A 14,902-nucleotide genomic window follows, 5' to 3' on the forward strand; every position below is an offset into this window, starting at 1 on the left:
TATTTTGGTGATATGAGGTGTCTGTAGAACTTCGGCTAAGGTCAGGTGCAGCTCACGAGAGACGCGAAATAACACTAAAAAGAAGACAGGGTTGGGCAATGAGACAGAAAGATTGGAGGACATGATGGGAGAGAAGGGTTTGGCTTGTTAATCATTGAGAGCAGAGCGGAGGTTGGTCTCTGCTCAGTGGACTCGGAGCGGGACAGGAGACACAAACAGACAACTTTCTGCACACAGAGAGGACACAGACTCATCAACAAACCCACTGGAAGAGTTTGCATGGTGGTGTGTGTCGTACATCAAGATGTTGGCTGTTCATCTTGTTGCCTTCTATTTCTCCAAACTCCAGGAGGACCCCACAAAGAAGGTGAGAGCAGCTCAACAGCGTTAATGAAACTCACAGCTTAATACTACAACGTTTGTTCCGGTAGTGCTCATTCTCAGCATGAAAGAAACTGCAATGAGAATACTTTTCTAAGTGAGGAAATATGTAACAAATATGACCTGTAACAGCTGCACTGGAATAATCAGATATATAATGTTTGCTGTAAAAGATTGTGTGGAGCACTGCGTCATTCACTGGAGAATTCAGGCAGGATATATCACAGGATGATAAAAGGATTTTAAAAAAGACAAATCTGGATATGTTTATGCAGTACTTGACCTTGGTTTTGCAGAAGTGCTCACAGCTACCTACATAAATTGGAAAGATAAGACAGTGCTATAATAAGAAGGTCAATGAGCCGTCATTATACGTTACTGTGTCTCCATTTGTCTTTTCCTGAGCAATGATTAACATCTCTGGCAGTGTCACTACGCCTGCAGATGGGATCAACACACACTGTCTCAGGAACTAACTGTTGACGCTCCAATAAGGGACACTGTACTCACACACAAATACAGAGTCACACCCAGCAGGTGTACAGCTGAAGGGACCTTGTCCCCTGAACGTGTTGCCACAGAGATTATTTAGCATGCAAGGTAGGACTGAGCATGGGAAGACTTCTTCATACATTATGGTGTCCTGCCGTCAGATGTATTATTTCCAAAGCACCCACCCACCTTAAACGACCCTCCCATGATGAAGCACCCGTTACCACAAAATGGCTTTTAATTCAAGTGACTTTGGACACACATTCAGGTTTTTAATGCAAGCACTAAATGTGAGGAAAGGACGTACTGCTGCACACTTTGTGGAAGTTTAAATGTTTGACTTTGGATTATAGTATTTTATGCTGTATTAGACAAGATATACTGAAAATCCAAAAATGAATGAATGAAAGTACAAATTCAATTCTGAAAAAGTTGGGAAGCTGTCTAAATCATAAATAAAAACAACATTAATTTACAAATGATGTGTGTTTACTGACAACACTTTTATGAAGTGTTCCTAAGTCCATGCAGTAATATCCTTTATACAGTCATGTGTTCACAAAGTGGTGAACCTCCCTTCATCGTTGCTTGTGAGCGACTGAGCCTTTCCAGGATGCCCCTTTCATACCCAATCATGATACTCTCACCTGTTACCAATCAACCTGTTTACCTGTTAACGTTTGTTTGAAATGTGTTGCTGCATCAAATTCAGAATAAACAGATATTTACAAAAATATACTAAGTTGATTGTTTGATTGATGTTTGTTAAATATACTATGTTTATACTTTCACATGAGTACATGCCTAAAACGCCTCTTTAGATGTAAAGGATGGAAGGAATGGTCTTGAGAAAGATAAGAAGAGGAGACAAAGGGATTTACACTCGCTTCCTCCTCTCCCCTCCTTTTCTCTTCTCTGTCTTTTTCCTCTCCTGTAAGTCCAGTCAGTGGGAAATAATTCAGTACGGTTCATTTATCCTTCCCTCTGTGTTTGCTCTCTGTCTCCCCTCTCGTGTGTTTTTAGGTGGACAGGTTCCTGTACGCCATGCGTCTGCATGACGACCAGCTAAAAGGCATCTCGGCTCGTTTCCAGGCTGAAATAAAGAAGGGCCTTTCATCAGAAAGTAACGCAGCAGCAGCAGTGAAGATGCTGCCGACACATGTCCGCTCCACTCCTGATGGAAAAGGTGACTCACATTAATGCTTTTCACACTTCTGTGGAGCAACATATCACACATAGATAAAGCACAGTACAAATGTTACTGTATATTTCTTTCCTGCAGAGAAAGGACAGTTTCTGGCTTTGGATCTTGGAGGATCCAAGTTTAAGGTGCTACAGGTGAAAGTGAGAGAGGGCATGGGGATTAGGAGAGGAGGAGTGGAGCTGGAGGAGAAGACCTACCCGATACCTAAGGAGCTACTCATTGGGAGAGGAACAGAGGTACGGGGAGAGTGTGAGGAACAGTGAAAAGCAGAGGAACAAGAGGAAGTGGAATTGTGGAGGGATCAGAAAAGACATGCAGGAGCGACATGAATTCCCCACCTTCTCCTTCACCGTCTGTCTCTCTTCTCTCCCTCTCTGTCTGCAGCTGTTTGACCATGTGTCCGAGTCTCTGAAAGACTTCATGCACGTGAAGAACATCAGTTTGGAGAAGAAACATCCTCTGGCCTTCACTTTCTCTTTCCCCTGTGAACACTCGTCCTTGGATCAGGTAATGACACTCTTCATCCCTCTGCTTTTCATGACCTGCACCTGTCATTGCCTGTAGATTCTCACTCATGCAGGTCATGGATAGCCAAGGAGGGCAGAATCAAGGGCAACTGGACTTGATTGTCGTGATGTAGAAACATTTTGCCTCTCTCTTGTGTTTGGGTGTGCGGTCTTGGGGTTGGAGCAGTTACTTGGATCTTGTGGCTGTTTTCACAAAGGTCCAGTTAGGGTATCCACAAGCTTCACATGTATCACTCAGATGTTTGTGCTCCCTCCCTTGGACCTGGGCACTTGTTGGTACACTATCAGCTTGATGTTGCAGGGTTCTGTGTGGGTTTCCTCTGTACTCTGATGTGGAGGCTCCTGTCCTCTTCAGTGTGTGTGGCACAGTCCTAAAAGGTTCAAGCTGTTGTTCCTGAGCTTGATCTTACTGTCCACTGACTGGATGTGTTCTGTGAAGGCTTGCACTTCCCTGGTTTTGATTTTGACCCATGTGTCAAATATGTGGCTCAGAGCTGTTCCTCTGAAGGAGTTGCCCTAGATTCAACCCTTCCTGGATGCACCTGCAGTATATGTCACTCTGTATATTTTCTAAATGTTTTCCTTCTTTCTCTGCAGGGATTATTGTTAAACTGGAGTAAGAACTACCGAGTTCGAGGCCTTCAGGGCAAAGATGTGGTCCAGACCCTCAGAGACTCTATTGACAGAAGTGGGGTAGGACACCCGAATTCACTTCATTATACATAAGCGATGACTTTACCTGACCCACAAACTATTCTTCATTCACTGTACCAGACAGGCCTGTAAACTTAAAGTTACTCATGTGGCTGATGCCTTTATATTAAGAAACTTTTGCATCCCTTACAGCACGTCTGAAACACTTTCAGTACACAGATTGTACAGTACTTTAACCTTATATCTTAACTCACTGACTCACTCTGCAGGATATGAATGTAGAGGTGTTAGCCATGGTTAATGACACTGTAGCGACCATGATGACCTGCGGCTTTGACGACAACTTCTGTGAAGTAGGACTCATCATTGGTGAGTATGTTCATCTTTAGAGTAGACCTCATCAGATTCACACAATTCCTCGTATCTGTTTGAGGCAGCAGACAGCCGAAGCTGTAAACTCCTTCGCAGCTCATACAGTGTTTTTAAATGTGTGTATGTATCTGTGTGTGCTCTCTGTTATGCTGCCTGTACATGTGTTATACAGCAGGTGGACAAAATGAAAGACAAAAAGACAACAGACTCAGATAGTAAAATGAAATTGAACTTAGACTTTCCTAAACATCATAAAAGTTTAAATATACTTCAGTGTGAACTTAACTAACTTATTTCGGTGAAATAAGGTCAAACAATACTGTTTCAAGAAGTTGCTGTCCACCTGCATTTTAAACTGCTGCTCCCTCTAGTGGTTCACTGGCTCAGTGCATGTGTGTGGGGGGGTGTGTGTGTTGTGTGCAGCTCAAGGAAAGGTCTTGGGAAAAATGTTCAGAGTTAGATAAGAATAAGAACTTCATTTAAAGTTAGTTTAGGATAAATAACGTCTTGTCATTATTTAAAGGCAGAAAGTTTATGTAACTAGTGCAGCTCTCTTTTAACAGCATAGATCACATCACATGGATATCCTGTATGTTTGTGTGTTTAGGTACTGGCACCAATGCGTGCTACATGGAGGCACTGTGTCACATCGACCTGGTGGAGGGAGACGAGGGCAGGATGTGTGTGAACACTGAGTGGGGGGCCTTTGGAGAAGATGGAGCTCTGAATGAGTACATCACCGAGTTTGACAGGGATGTTGACGCCGCCTCCAACAACCCTAGAAAACAAATGTGAGGAAAGCAGCTGGTCCAACACGATATGTCGCAGCATGTATGACATGGCATCAACCTCAAACCCCTCGTTCTCTGTGTTCCCACACTTGTTTCTGTAGCTTTGAGAAGATGATCAGCGGGATGTATCTGGGTGAGTTAGTGAGGCTGGTCGTGCTAAAGATGGCTAAACTTGGACTGCTCTTTGATGGACGTGTGTCTGATGCCCTGAGGACTAAAGGGAAGATAACTACTGCACACGTAGCAGCCATGGAGCAGTAAGTCTGTCTGTCTGTCTGTCTGTCTGTCTGTGTAAGAACAAGTGACATTTTACGTGTCTGTGAATTTTAGGTACAAAGATGGCCTGAAGAACACCAAAGACATTCTCACGGAGCTTGATTTGTCCCCATCATCTGACGACTGTGTTGCTGTTCAACATGTCAGCACCATAGTGTCCTTCAGGTCCTCAAATCTGGTGGCTGCAGGACTGTCGGCCATCCTGAGTCGCATTAAGCAAAACCGGAATTTGAGGACCTTAAGGATCACCGTGGGTGTGGATGGAACTGTATACAAGACACACCCACAGTAAGTCATCATGGAAACATTCACTAAAACTCATATCCACATGCCAGCTGTGCACATCAGTAGGTCCTTCCGTCGAAATCTTGTTACTGTTCCACTAAATCCTAAATGAAATGCAGATATGTACAATATAATTCCACCCCATCTATTGTATAATAAAATAGGTTAATGCAAAGTCTAAAAACATATTTGTATCTTGAATTCTCATTCTGACTGGTCGCATTGTTATGACCACATTTATAGACATGTGGGTTCTTATTTGTTAAATCAACGCTGTGTCAGACTTCTACACTGGGAAACTACAATAGTGTTGATGTTGTTGCAGCTGATTACAGAAAGAGATTAAACATTAACCTCTGGCCATCTCAGGTACTCGAAACGTCTCCATAAAGTCGTGCGCCGGCTGCTTCCTGAGTGCCATGTCAGATTTGTCCTCTCAGACAGCGGCAGCAGCAAAGGAGCTGCCCTGGTGACAGCAGTCGCTCAACGGCTGGCGTCACAAAGGAAAAAGGTTAGGATGCTGTGTGTGTGTGTGTGTGTGTGTGTGTGTGTGTGTGTGTGTGTGTGTGTGTGTGTGTGTGTGTGTGCGTGTGTGTGTGCGCGCATGTGCTGTATGTAGTATGTGTCTTCACAAGAGTGTTCTTATGAATGCTATCATATTTGATATAATCACTCTTGTACTCCAGGTGGATGAGACGCTGTCCCCCTTCAGACTGAACCAAGAACAGCTTCAGCTTGTGAAGGCCAGGATGAGGGCCGGGCTGGAGACAGGGCTGAAGACTAAAGGCTCCTCCGCCATCAAGATGCTGCCTTCTTTTGTGTACCGCACACCTGATGGCACAGGTTGAAAGGATGGGATGAGAGGAGAGGATGAATCAACTGAACTGAATTATCTTAAAACTGATAGGTATGTTATTTTCGTGTGTGTTTTTCCAGAGCGTGGAAAGTATCTTGCCTTGGATCTGGGAGGAACGAACTTCAGAGCGTTGCTGGTGAACTTTAAAAAAGGTCTGCAACAGAACACACGAGTTTACCATAAGATCTACACCATACCGCTGGAGATCATGCAGGGAACTGGAGAAGAGGTGGGACATTTCTGTTGGACTGTTAGCACTGAATAATCCAGACAGAAAGACGAGCAGTTAATAAGCATTTTAATTACTGAACATTGAAGCTACAGCATGAAATGTCGTCTAACCATACTTGACAGTTTTCATTATAAAAGTTCTTTTTCCTTCTCTTTGTCTGCTGCTAGTTGTTTGACCATATAGCGCAGTGCGTTAGTGACTTCCTGGACTACATGGGGATGAAGAAGGCTCGTCTTCCTGCAGGCTTCACCTTCTCTTTCCCCTGCGAGCAGACAGCTCTTGACACGGTAAGTGTGGACAGCAGAGTGTGGGTCTTTGGCTTGAGTTGACTTTATGTTAGTTTAGTTTGTTACAACTCAAAACTCAGATGTAAGTCTTGTGACCTTTTTCGACCTTTGTGTGTTCTGTAGGGCACGTTGGTGAGCTGGACCAAAGGCTACAAGGCCACAGACTGTGAAGGACATGATGTCGTTAACATGCTGAGGGAGGCCATCAAGAGACGCAACGTGAGTCGAAACACAGCAGAATTCAGTTTTCTAAAGATGGCCTGGGTTTTGTCATTTTTTTCTTCAAACAGAGAAAGGAAGTACCTTTTTCAGCTTTCACACATGCCAGTGTCACAACACAGTTCACTAGCATGTTTGGTTTTTTTTGGTTTTTTTTGAAATACACAAAATTATTTCACCACAAAATTAATGTAAATTGTAATGATAAATGATTGGATGTGTGTGTGTGTTTGTGTGTGTGTATCTGTAGGAGTTTGACTTGGATATAGTGGCAGTTGTCAATGACACCGTTGGGACCATGATGAGCTGTGCCTATGAGGACCCTCAGTGTGAAATTGGACTTATTGCTGGTATGTGACCTTCAGGTCGAAGTGATGACATTTTGGCTAGTTGTGCCTTTTTAGGCTGAAGCCTTTGTATTCAACTTAGGGCTGGAATTATGTTTAAGGTTTGGGTCATCCTTGTAGTTATGATGGTTGACTTCAAGGTTTGTGGCGAGCAAAAACACTCGCTGAACAGGGTCCTCACAAGTGCTGTTTGTGCATGTTGTGGGTACAACTAGTCACCACAAACTTGCTGCTATGCACATTGGATTTTATCTCTAAACACAAGCTACTGAGTTTGACAAGCAGTACTTATTTTTCACAGGAACTGGCACTAATGTTTGTTACATGGAGGACGTGAAGAACATTAAGAAGACTGAACAAAAGATTGGGAAAATGGAAAGAGAAGAGGAGTCACCTGAAAGAGAGGAGAACAAGGTAGAAGACGTTTTATAAAAGGCTCAGTGTTTACTTCTATAATTATATTAGAATTATGATTAATCTTTCATTCATATATATTTAACCCCTCATTTGTTTCTGTTCACTGCAGAAAGATGCAACTAAAGGAGAGCAGAAGGAGGGAGATGCTGAGATACCAAAGATGTGTATAAACACAGAGTGGGGAGGTCTGGGTGATGATGGCTCTCTGGATGAAATCATCACACCTTTTGACCACGAGGTGAACCAAAACTCAATCAACCCTGGAAAACAAAGGTTAGAAGCACTCACCGTGTGTGTGTGTGTCTGTGTGTGTGTGTGTGTGTGTGTGTGTCTCACTGCCTCCTGCTTTATCATCAAACACACATATTGAACTTTGTGTCTCTCTGTGTACATAAGCAGATATTTTCATACCTGTACATGAGCTTTTAAAGTTTGCGTTAATCATGTGGTTGTGTGCTCGTGTGTTTAGGCTACATATTGCCTTATGAACCTTTTATGCTCATGTATGTGTCTCATGCTCCTGTAACTTGATCAGATGCTCACACAGTCTCAGTGGATCTAACAGATGAAGAAATGTGTGCGTGCAGGTTTGAAAAGCTGACCAGTGGGATGTATTTAGGAGAAATTGTCCGTCAGGTATTGCTGGATTTAACCAGAGGAGGTTTGCTGTTCAGAGGACACGTCACTGAAGCTTTAAAAACACCTGGATTTTTCGAAACCAAATACCTGTCACAAATTGAAAGGTAGGAGAAACTCTGTGTGTGTAGTGTTGCCATCATTTTTGGAGACATTACAGAGTTACATTCATTTCCTGGAGACTTACCCTAATCATAACCATAACCATTACTTGCCTAACCCCAACCTTAACCTAAACCGTAACCCAAGCCTTCACCCTAAAATTGAATGATTTACATCATGGGGACAATGTGATTATTTAAACAGATTTATGTACCCACAATGTGAAGAATACATGGCCACACGCACGTGCGTCTGTAAGAGTGACAGTGAACGTGTGGCTGTATTTCATTGTAATGTGTGTAACTGTGTTGTCTCCCTCTAGTGACCGCCTGGCTCTACTGCAGGTCAGAGCTATTCTCCAGCAGCTGGGCCTCGACAGCACCTGTGACGACAGCATCATTGTCAAAGAGGTAGAGGACAGAAAACGCTGCGCAGGACAAGCACAGACATTTTAAGCATTTTTTTTTTTTTTTTTGGATATTGTGACATTAATAACAATCAGAAGACATCAGTCTAAATCAGTAAAGGCCAATGATATACACAGTGTATGGGACCAGTATTACACAGCACATAGCTGTCATTGCAGGAAAAACACAGGTGCAATTGATAACAGTAATGTTGAAGTTTCCTCATGAAGCCATGTTGATGATCCAGCCCCTGTAACTGGCTGAATACAATGCAGCCATCATTAATGTTAGTTACACATTACAATAGTTATAAAAACCTGCCTTTATAAAGGCCTAAAGCAAACTACAGAGAACATATGGAGGATGATGTGACTCAAAAGTAGGCATTTAGATGCATTATAGCGCAATTCTGCAACCCTTTGGCCTATTTCTAGTCTCAAATGCCAGAGAGAGGTTAAGAGTTTAGATTTTGAAACAGCGCAATGCCCAGAAAGTCATGTTCTCTGTTGCAACTTCGCTCTGGGATTCAGATTCTTTCCACTGGTTTGAGGAGTGATATGATTTTTTCTGGCTCTGCAAACTGTGGCACCAACAGTCTGTCTGTGTTGCAATGATGATAATGGTCGTCATTGTTGCAGGTGTGTGGAGTGGTGTCACGTCGTGCAGCTCAGCTGTGTGGGGCAGGAATGGCGGCCGTGGTCGATAAGATCAGAGAGAACCGAGGGCTGGACCATCTAAAGATCACTGTAGGGGTGGACGGGGCACTCTATAAACTACATCCACAGTGAGTTATTTTTATTTTGTAATTGCTGTAGTTTGGAGTGAAACTACTGCAAAGCTACTCAAAAAAGACTCCACTTAATGTTTTGTTATTGGTAACTGGATTCAAGAGCTGCTTTTCTTATTTTACCCTTTATTTTGCTCCTTCATCTTTCTTTATATAATTTCAACATTTTTTTCTTCTGCTGCTTCTTCTCTCTAGTTTCTCTCGAGTCCTTCAAGAGACTGCCAGAGTTTTGGCTCCTCAGTGTCACGTGACTTTCCTGCCATCAGAGGAAGGCAGCGGGAAAGGTGCTGCCCTCATCAGTGCTGTGGCCAGACAGAAGCATGACCAAAAACAATGAGGTTTATTTCCCCACTTCTCTCCTAATTTGGAATACCCAGTCCCTCAGCACTGCTGTTCTTGTCGCTACAAGTGTCCTCTGCTGACCTGCAGACCACCATCTGATACGAATGGAGTCACCGTCATCTTCTTCTCACCTGACAGTGAGGAGCGTCACCTGAAGGGAATAACATGAGACGTTATCACTGCATGATCCCTCACAGGCTTCCCACCCCTGAACACATGCATGTGTGTGACTGCTGACTGGGATTAACCTCTGGTTCCTAATAATAACTGAACTGGATTCCAATTAATGGATTATTACAAAATGACAACAAAGCTTGTCAACCCAAGAAAACCCTTTCTTTTATCATTTGCTCTGTATTTGAGATGACTTTCTAAATTTCAATAGAAATGTATGACTGGTCTCACAAAAATATTTGGTTCTTGAGAGCTTGAAACTAAAACTACTTTCCAGTCATTGCTGACTCAGACGTGGGAACGCCCACGGCTGCTCCGTCACATGCCAGCATTAGCCGTGCACTGATTAGACTTTCTGCCTCTGATAGGAGCAGGTGGTTTTGGAAGAGAAAGAATGTTCATCTCAAAAATCACACCCTGCAAACGACACAGGATTTGCACTTCATGTGAGACCAAACAAGAAGGATACAGGATGCAGTGATTGTGTGACTGTACCGTACACACAGTATGATGTGATTCTGTGATGATAAGAACTGAATATTCTCGTCCCTTCTGCCGAAACATTCACCCACGCTGGCTGCTTACAGCGTGTTCCCACCGCAGCTTTGTGTTAATAATGTTTTTGGACAATATTCACCAAGGAGTTATCAGCAACGGATACAAATATCTAGATATTCTAATCATAAAAGATAAAAACTTCACATTTCGTTCATCTTTATCGTTGTTGCTGTGTTCATAATTTGATCAGAAGTTCTTCAGTTCTTAATAGTATTTCATATCAGTTTATTTAGAAAATGCCTACAGTATATGTTGGATAAAGGAGAGACAACGAGGTGTGTGTGTGTGTGTGTGTGTGTGTGTGTGTGTGTGTGTGTGTCAGTATTGATGAAGGACAGGAGGAGGATTGGAATGCTGCTGACCACACTTCTCAACAATAAAAACAACCGGCGCTCTGTTCGGTCATTCTGGACTGACTCTGTCCTTGTGATCGTCGGTCTGTCTCTTCTCTTCTCTGTCTGTCTGTCTGTCTGTCTGTCTGTCTGTCTGTCTGTCTGTCTGTACATCTGTGCCATTTTGGTCATCCTGTCTGTCTGCTTTATCTGTCTTGCTGGATCCTTGCCCTTCGCCTGTGTCTTAATCTGTTTGTCTGCACGATACATGCTGAAATAACAGCACAGGTAAAGACATGGACCTCAAAGTTTCAGATATTTGAAATGATGATGGAGGATTTTAGTGTCGTATGTCTTTGTGAATGTGATGGTTGGACTTTTTCTGACTCCTTTTAGCCAAAAATTACAATTAGTCCTTGTGTTTACAAGCTGCATTATAAGACTGAGCTAGTGATTTGACAGAACTGCAATGGGAATGAGCAGTGCAATGATCAGTGTATTTATGCTAATCCATACATGACAGATTAGATGATGTGTTGAAGATGAAGGCAGGCAGACAGCAGCCAAGTGCAGGGAATACAGAAGGTGATGCGTAGCAAAAAAAAGAAAAAGAAGAAAAAAGAAAGAGTGGAGGAAGGGAGCAAATTAGAAAGGACTAAAGAAAGGAAGGAAGGGGGTGTATTAAGAAAGGCTATGTGCTAATAGGAGTGAAACAGTAGGTAATCTGTCAGGGATTAACATGTTAGAATGCTACCAGATGACGGTTACGTCACACACACACACACACACACAAAACACACACACACACAGAGCACCGTAATCCCACACTGTCCTAGTAGTGACCTAGTAGCTTCACAGTTAAACCACACATTAACTGACTGTGCAGCTTCAGTGCAGCAGCACACACAAACACAGCTGGGCTGCTGATTCTGCAGCTTGTGCAGCACAGTGGAGTGACCGATACAGAGGCTGCCGTTCTGCCATTCTTGTCCTCTGTTTCCTGTATGTCTTTTTCTATGTCCTTTCACCCTACACCAGCTTCCTCCTCTCTGTTGTGCACCTTTACAGCACATCCCTTTTCTTCATTTGACGTTTTAATCTGGTCTGAATAACCTCAAATACCCCTCACATCTCTCACTCTTCCTGAATGGACATTCCTCAGGGAGCAAGGTGTGTGAGGCTTGTTATACATTCACTTTCTTTGTGTGCGTGATTGTGTGTGTGTTTTCAAGTCTCTGTGAGTACGTGGGTGTGCGTCTTTGTCTCCCCTGTAAACCAACAATAAGAGCTTTGACACACACATGCAAACACAAACAGAAATGGTCAACTGTAGACGGGCAGACGTCGAGACGCTTGTTCCAGGGCCTACAAAGGGACGAGCTCTGGCCTTTCTGTAGGATTGTGTCGAGTGTTTTCAACATGCAGTAGTTTTCAGGGAGCACGAGCTTTCGTTTTATTTCATACCATGAATAGAAGCTTGAAGCCGGGATGGGAACCTCTATTTGGAGTGGACAGTGGAAAAATGAGATACCACAATGCCCCAAAACATGGCGATAACTGTCGGATGCCGGCTCCGCTTGATCATGGGAAAACTTTAACCATGAAGGTAATTTAATTATCCAGACAGTATAATAATCTGGAGGAGCTAACACTGCTTGGATTATCTGTAATAGAGCAACTGCTGGATCAGCGTACAGATCTTGAAAATACTGTGTGCTGTCATGTAACATCAAGCTGCAGAGATTGGTCAAACTTACTGGCAGTTGGTTTCCTGTACTGCGTTGTGCTAATGGTTAACTGTCTCAGCCTGTAGCAGGAGCAGGGTGGACACATGCTAACAGGTAGCTGATTGTTACAGCCCAATTATTCAGACTGGAGAGAGTAAGAGCAGCAGATTGAACTGACTGTCTGACAGCAGACATTTTGATTGCACACCTTTATATTTATCTATTTATTTATAGCTGTTTATTTGTTTCTTTCACTGATATTGATTCTTTTTGGTTCAACTTAGTTTCAAAAATGTTTTTCAGCCTTGCAGAAACCAAAAGGATGTCGGTCTGGTCAGTTTGACGTGATATGGATAAAGTTCCTGCCTTGACTATATCTGACAGTGTTTCTCCATAAAGCAACACCCAAATGGTGTCAAACTCAAGGACAAATATGATTAATACTGCAAAATGTACCAATAACATGATAAGAGAAACTGTTTAATGCTTTGAGGCATCAGCCTCAGCAGACCTGGAGTCAATGCAGCCAAGCCAATTTCTGTCTCAGTCCTGCTCACTGCACACATGAATACAACAAGTCCAGGCAGGTTGGCAGGGAGGAAGAAATCACAAGCAGAACGGACAGAAGGGTACAGTGACAAGAAAAACAAAATCACACCATTAAAACACAGTGGGACTTCTGGAATTCATGTATTAATTAAAACATCACAGATGGTGTTGTGTAAAAGGGCCTGAGCATGGAGTTTCTAATGAGCAGTACAGAGTCAGCGTTCTGTGCTGTATTCTGTCACACAAAACAGAAATATCATGAAAATCTGCACTAGAGGTTGGCACTGGAGGCACCGTCCACTTTCAGCACTGGAAGTTGTGACATATTTGAGTTCAGGGGTGAACTGAATTTTCCAAAATGACTTCAGAAGTCAATTCCAAAGGATGGTCTGAATAAATCATGTGGGAGGACACTTCAGCAGGGTTCGGGCTGGTCCTAGCTGCTCACTTTGCCGTACCACTGCCTTTTAGATAAAGTATTAAGGTGGAATTAACTCTGCAGCCCACATATTGAGTGTTTAAGGGATTACAGTCCCTCTGTGTCTGTGGTTGTTCGGCGGAGAGTCCAGACAACACACAGCTGCTGCTGTTGTTGTGGCAGTGATGATGTCACGTCTGTCTGAAAGGACGGCGGAGTCAGAGTGGCTGTCTGAGGGGCCGGCTCTCAGGATGGTGGAGTGAGTGAGTGAGTGAGTGAGTGAGTGACTGAGTGGCTTTGTTTCCGCATGAATTATAGAAAGGCCAGTGGAGTGGATTTTTGATTTCTCTTCACCATTTAGAGGTATAGAGACAAATGAAAAGAAGTCTACACACACTGATCTCTCTTACAAACATCTAGTTTACCGTCTAAGCTTTCAGTCACACTGACCAACACTGGCTCTCACATGCAGGGAGGCAGCTCATACATTTTAAATTAAAAGGCATCAACCTTTCAGGAAACCCAACAATCAGAGACATAACAGGTATAAAGCTAAACACGCCCAAACACAAAAACCAAGCTAAGATCCATACACAATATGAAACATAACACATTCATGAAATAAAGCAGTTAAAATAAGCAGAGATACTTCAAACAGCTCGGTGCCAGCAATGGCATACATTTCACGACTGTGACTTTTAGATCTAAACTGCACAACATGGTTCAGCAACTTTCTGGGGGAAACCCTGAACTTGATACGCCTTGTAAAACTTCTTTTGAAAATTTCTTTCTGCAACTTAAACTTTTGATCACACAGCAGTCTGAGTATGTACAAACCTGTGACGAACCACAACCCTAACTTTATGCAGACAGTGAAGCCAGAGGGGTTGACAAAGATGGAAAACCCTCCCAGACATTCAGGTCCAGTTTGAAGAAAAGCACCTACACTGCATATGACCCATGTAACTCCGCTGACAGTCACCTGACCTCTCAGGGAGAAGGAGTTTGTACAACAGTGAAACTGATGCTCCCTGACCTCTTTACTGTCCTGTTCCTGAACGTTCCCATGTTCAAAGAGGATACGGCCTGCAGCCGTCCCTCCTCTTCCTCCTCCTCTAAACCAAACGACTACAGAATGAAAAGCCGTAGAGTGCTTTGACAATTACGACTGTGTGAGTCATTTTCTTACTCAACGCATGCCGAATGGTATGAAACTTTACAACTTCCTAGAAACAGTAAGACCCAAATTCCCTCCTCACCTTACTTCCCTGTTTCTCTCTCCGTCCCTCCCCTCTCACCCTCCCTGCATCTCCTCCTCTGTAATTAGACAGGCCCTCTCTTCCTCCTTCTAGCTCCTCCATCACTGAGCTTGCCTCCAAGGCGTCAGCCGAACAGCCAATAGCAGAGGAGAGCATGTGGCACTCACACTCTCTAACCAATGGGCTCAGAGAGAGTGGGCAGGGCCCATGCTCTGGCCCTCCCTGCCTCTCTCTCCCCCTCTCTGCCTCCTGCAGCTAAACTTGCTGTCTC

The 14,902-nt window shown here is 43.4% G+C and overlaps 1 protein-coding gene across 8 annotated transcripts; it reads left to right on the forward strand.

Annotated features, from left to right (window-relative positions):
• Positions 1-304: 304 nt before the first annotated feature.
• On the forward strand, positions 305-9,609 carry hkdc1 (hexokinase domain containing 1). 8 transcript variants are annotated; one of them, XM_076725826.1, is made up of 21 exons: positions 305-367; positions 1,897-2,059; positions 2,156-2,313; positions 2,462-2,584; positions 3,202-3,297; positions 3,528-3,627; positions 4,238-4,421; positions 4,523-4,678; positions 4,752-4,985; positions 5,352-5,493; positions 5,669-5,825; positions 5,919-6,067; positions 6,238-6,357; positions 6,481-6,576; positions 6,827-6,926; positions 7,225-7,337; positions 7,450-7,613; positions 7,928-8,083; positions 8,401-8,488; positions 9,124-9,269; positions 9,468-9,609. In XM_076725826.1, exons 1-21 carry the CDS (start codon positions 305-307, stop codon positions 9,607-9,609), a joined length of 2,850 nt encoding a protein of 949 aa, XP_076581941.1. The 8 variants fall into 8 exon arrangements, with proteins under 8 accessions (XP_076581941.1, XP_076581958.1, XP_076581969.1 ...); XM_076725843.1 differs by having other exon boundaries at positions 7,225-7,291; positions 7,497-7,613; XM_076725854.1 differs by having other exon boundaries at positions 7,225-7,276; positions 7,482-7,613.
• Positions 9,610-14,902: the final 5,293 nt, after the last annotated feature.

This window comes from Chaetodon auriga, chromosome 1, assembly GCF_051107435.1.
Source record: "Chaetodon auriga isolate fChaAug3 chromosome 1, fChaAug3.hap1, whole genome shotgun sequence".
NCBI lineage: Eukaryota > Metazoa > Chordata > Actinopteri > Chaetodontiformes > Chaetodontidae > Chaetodon > Chaetodon auriga.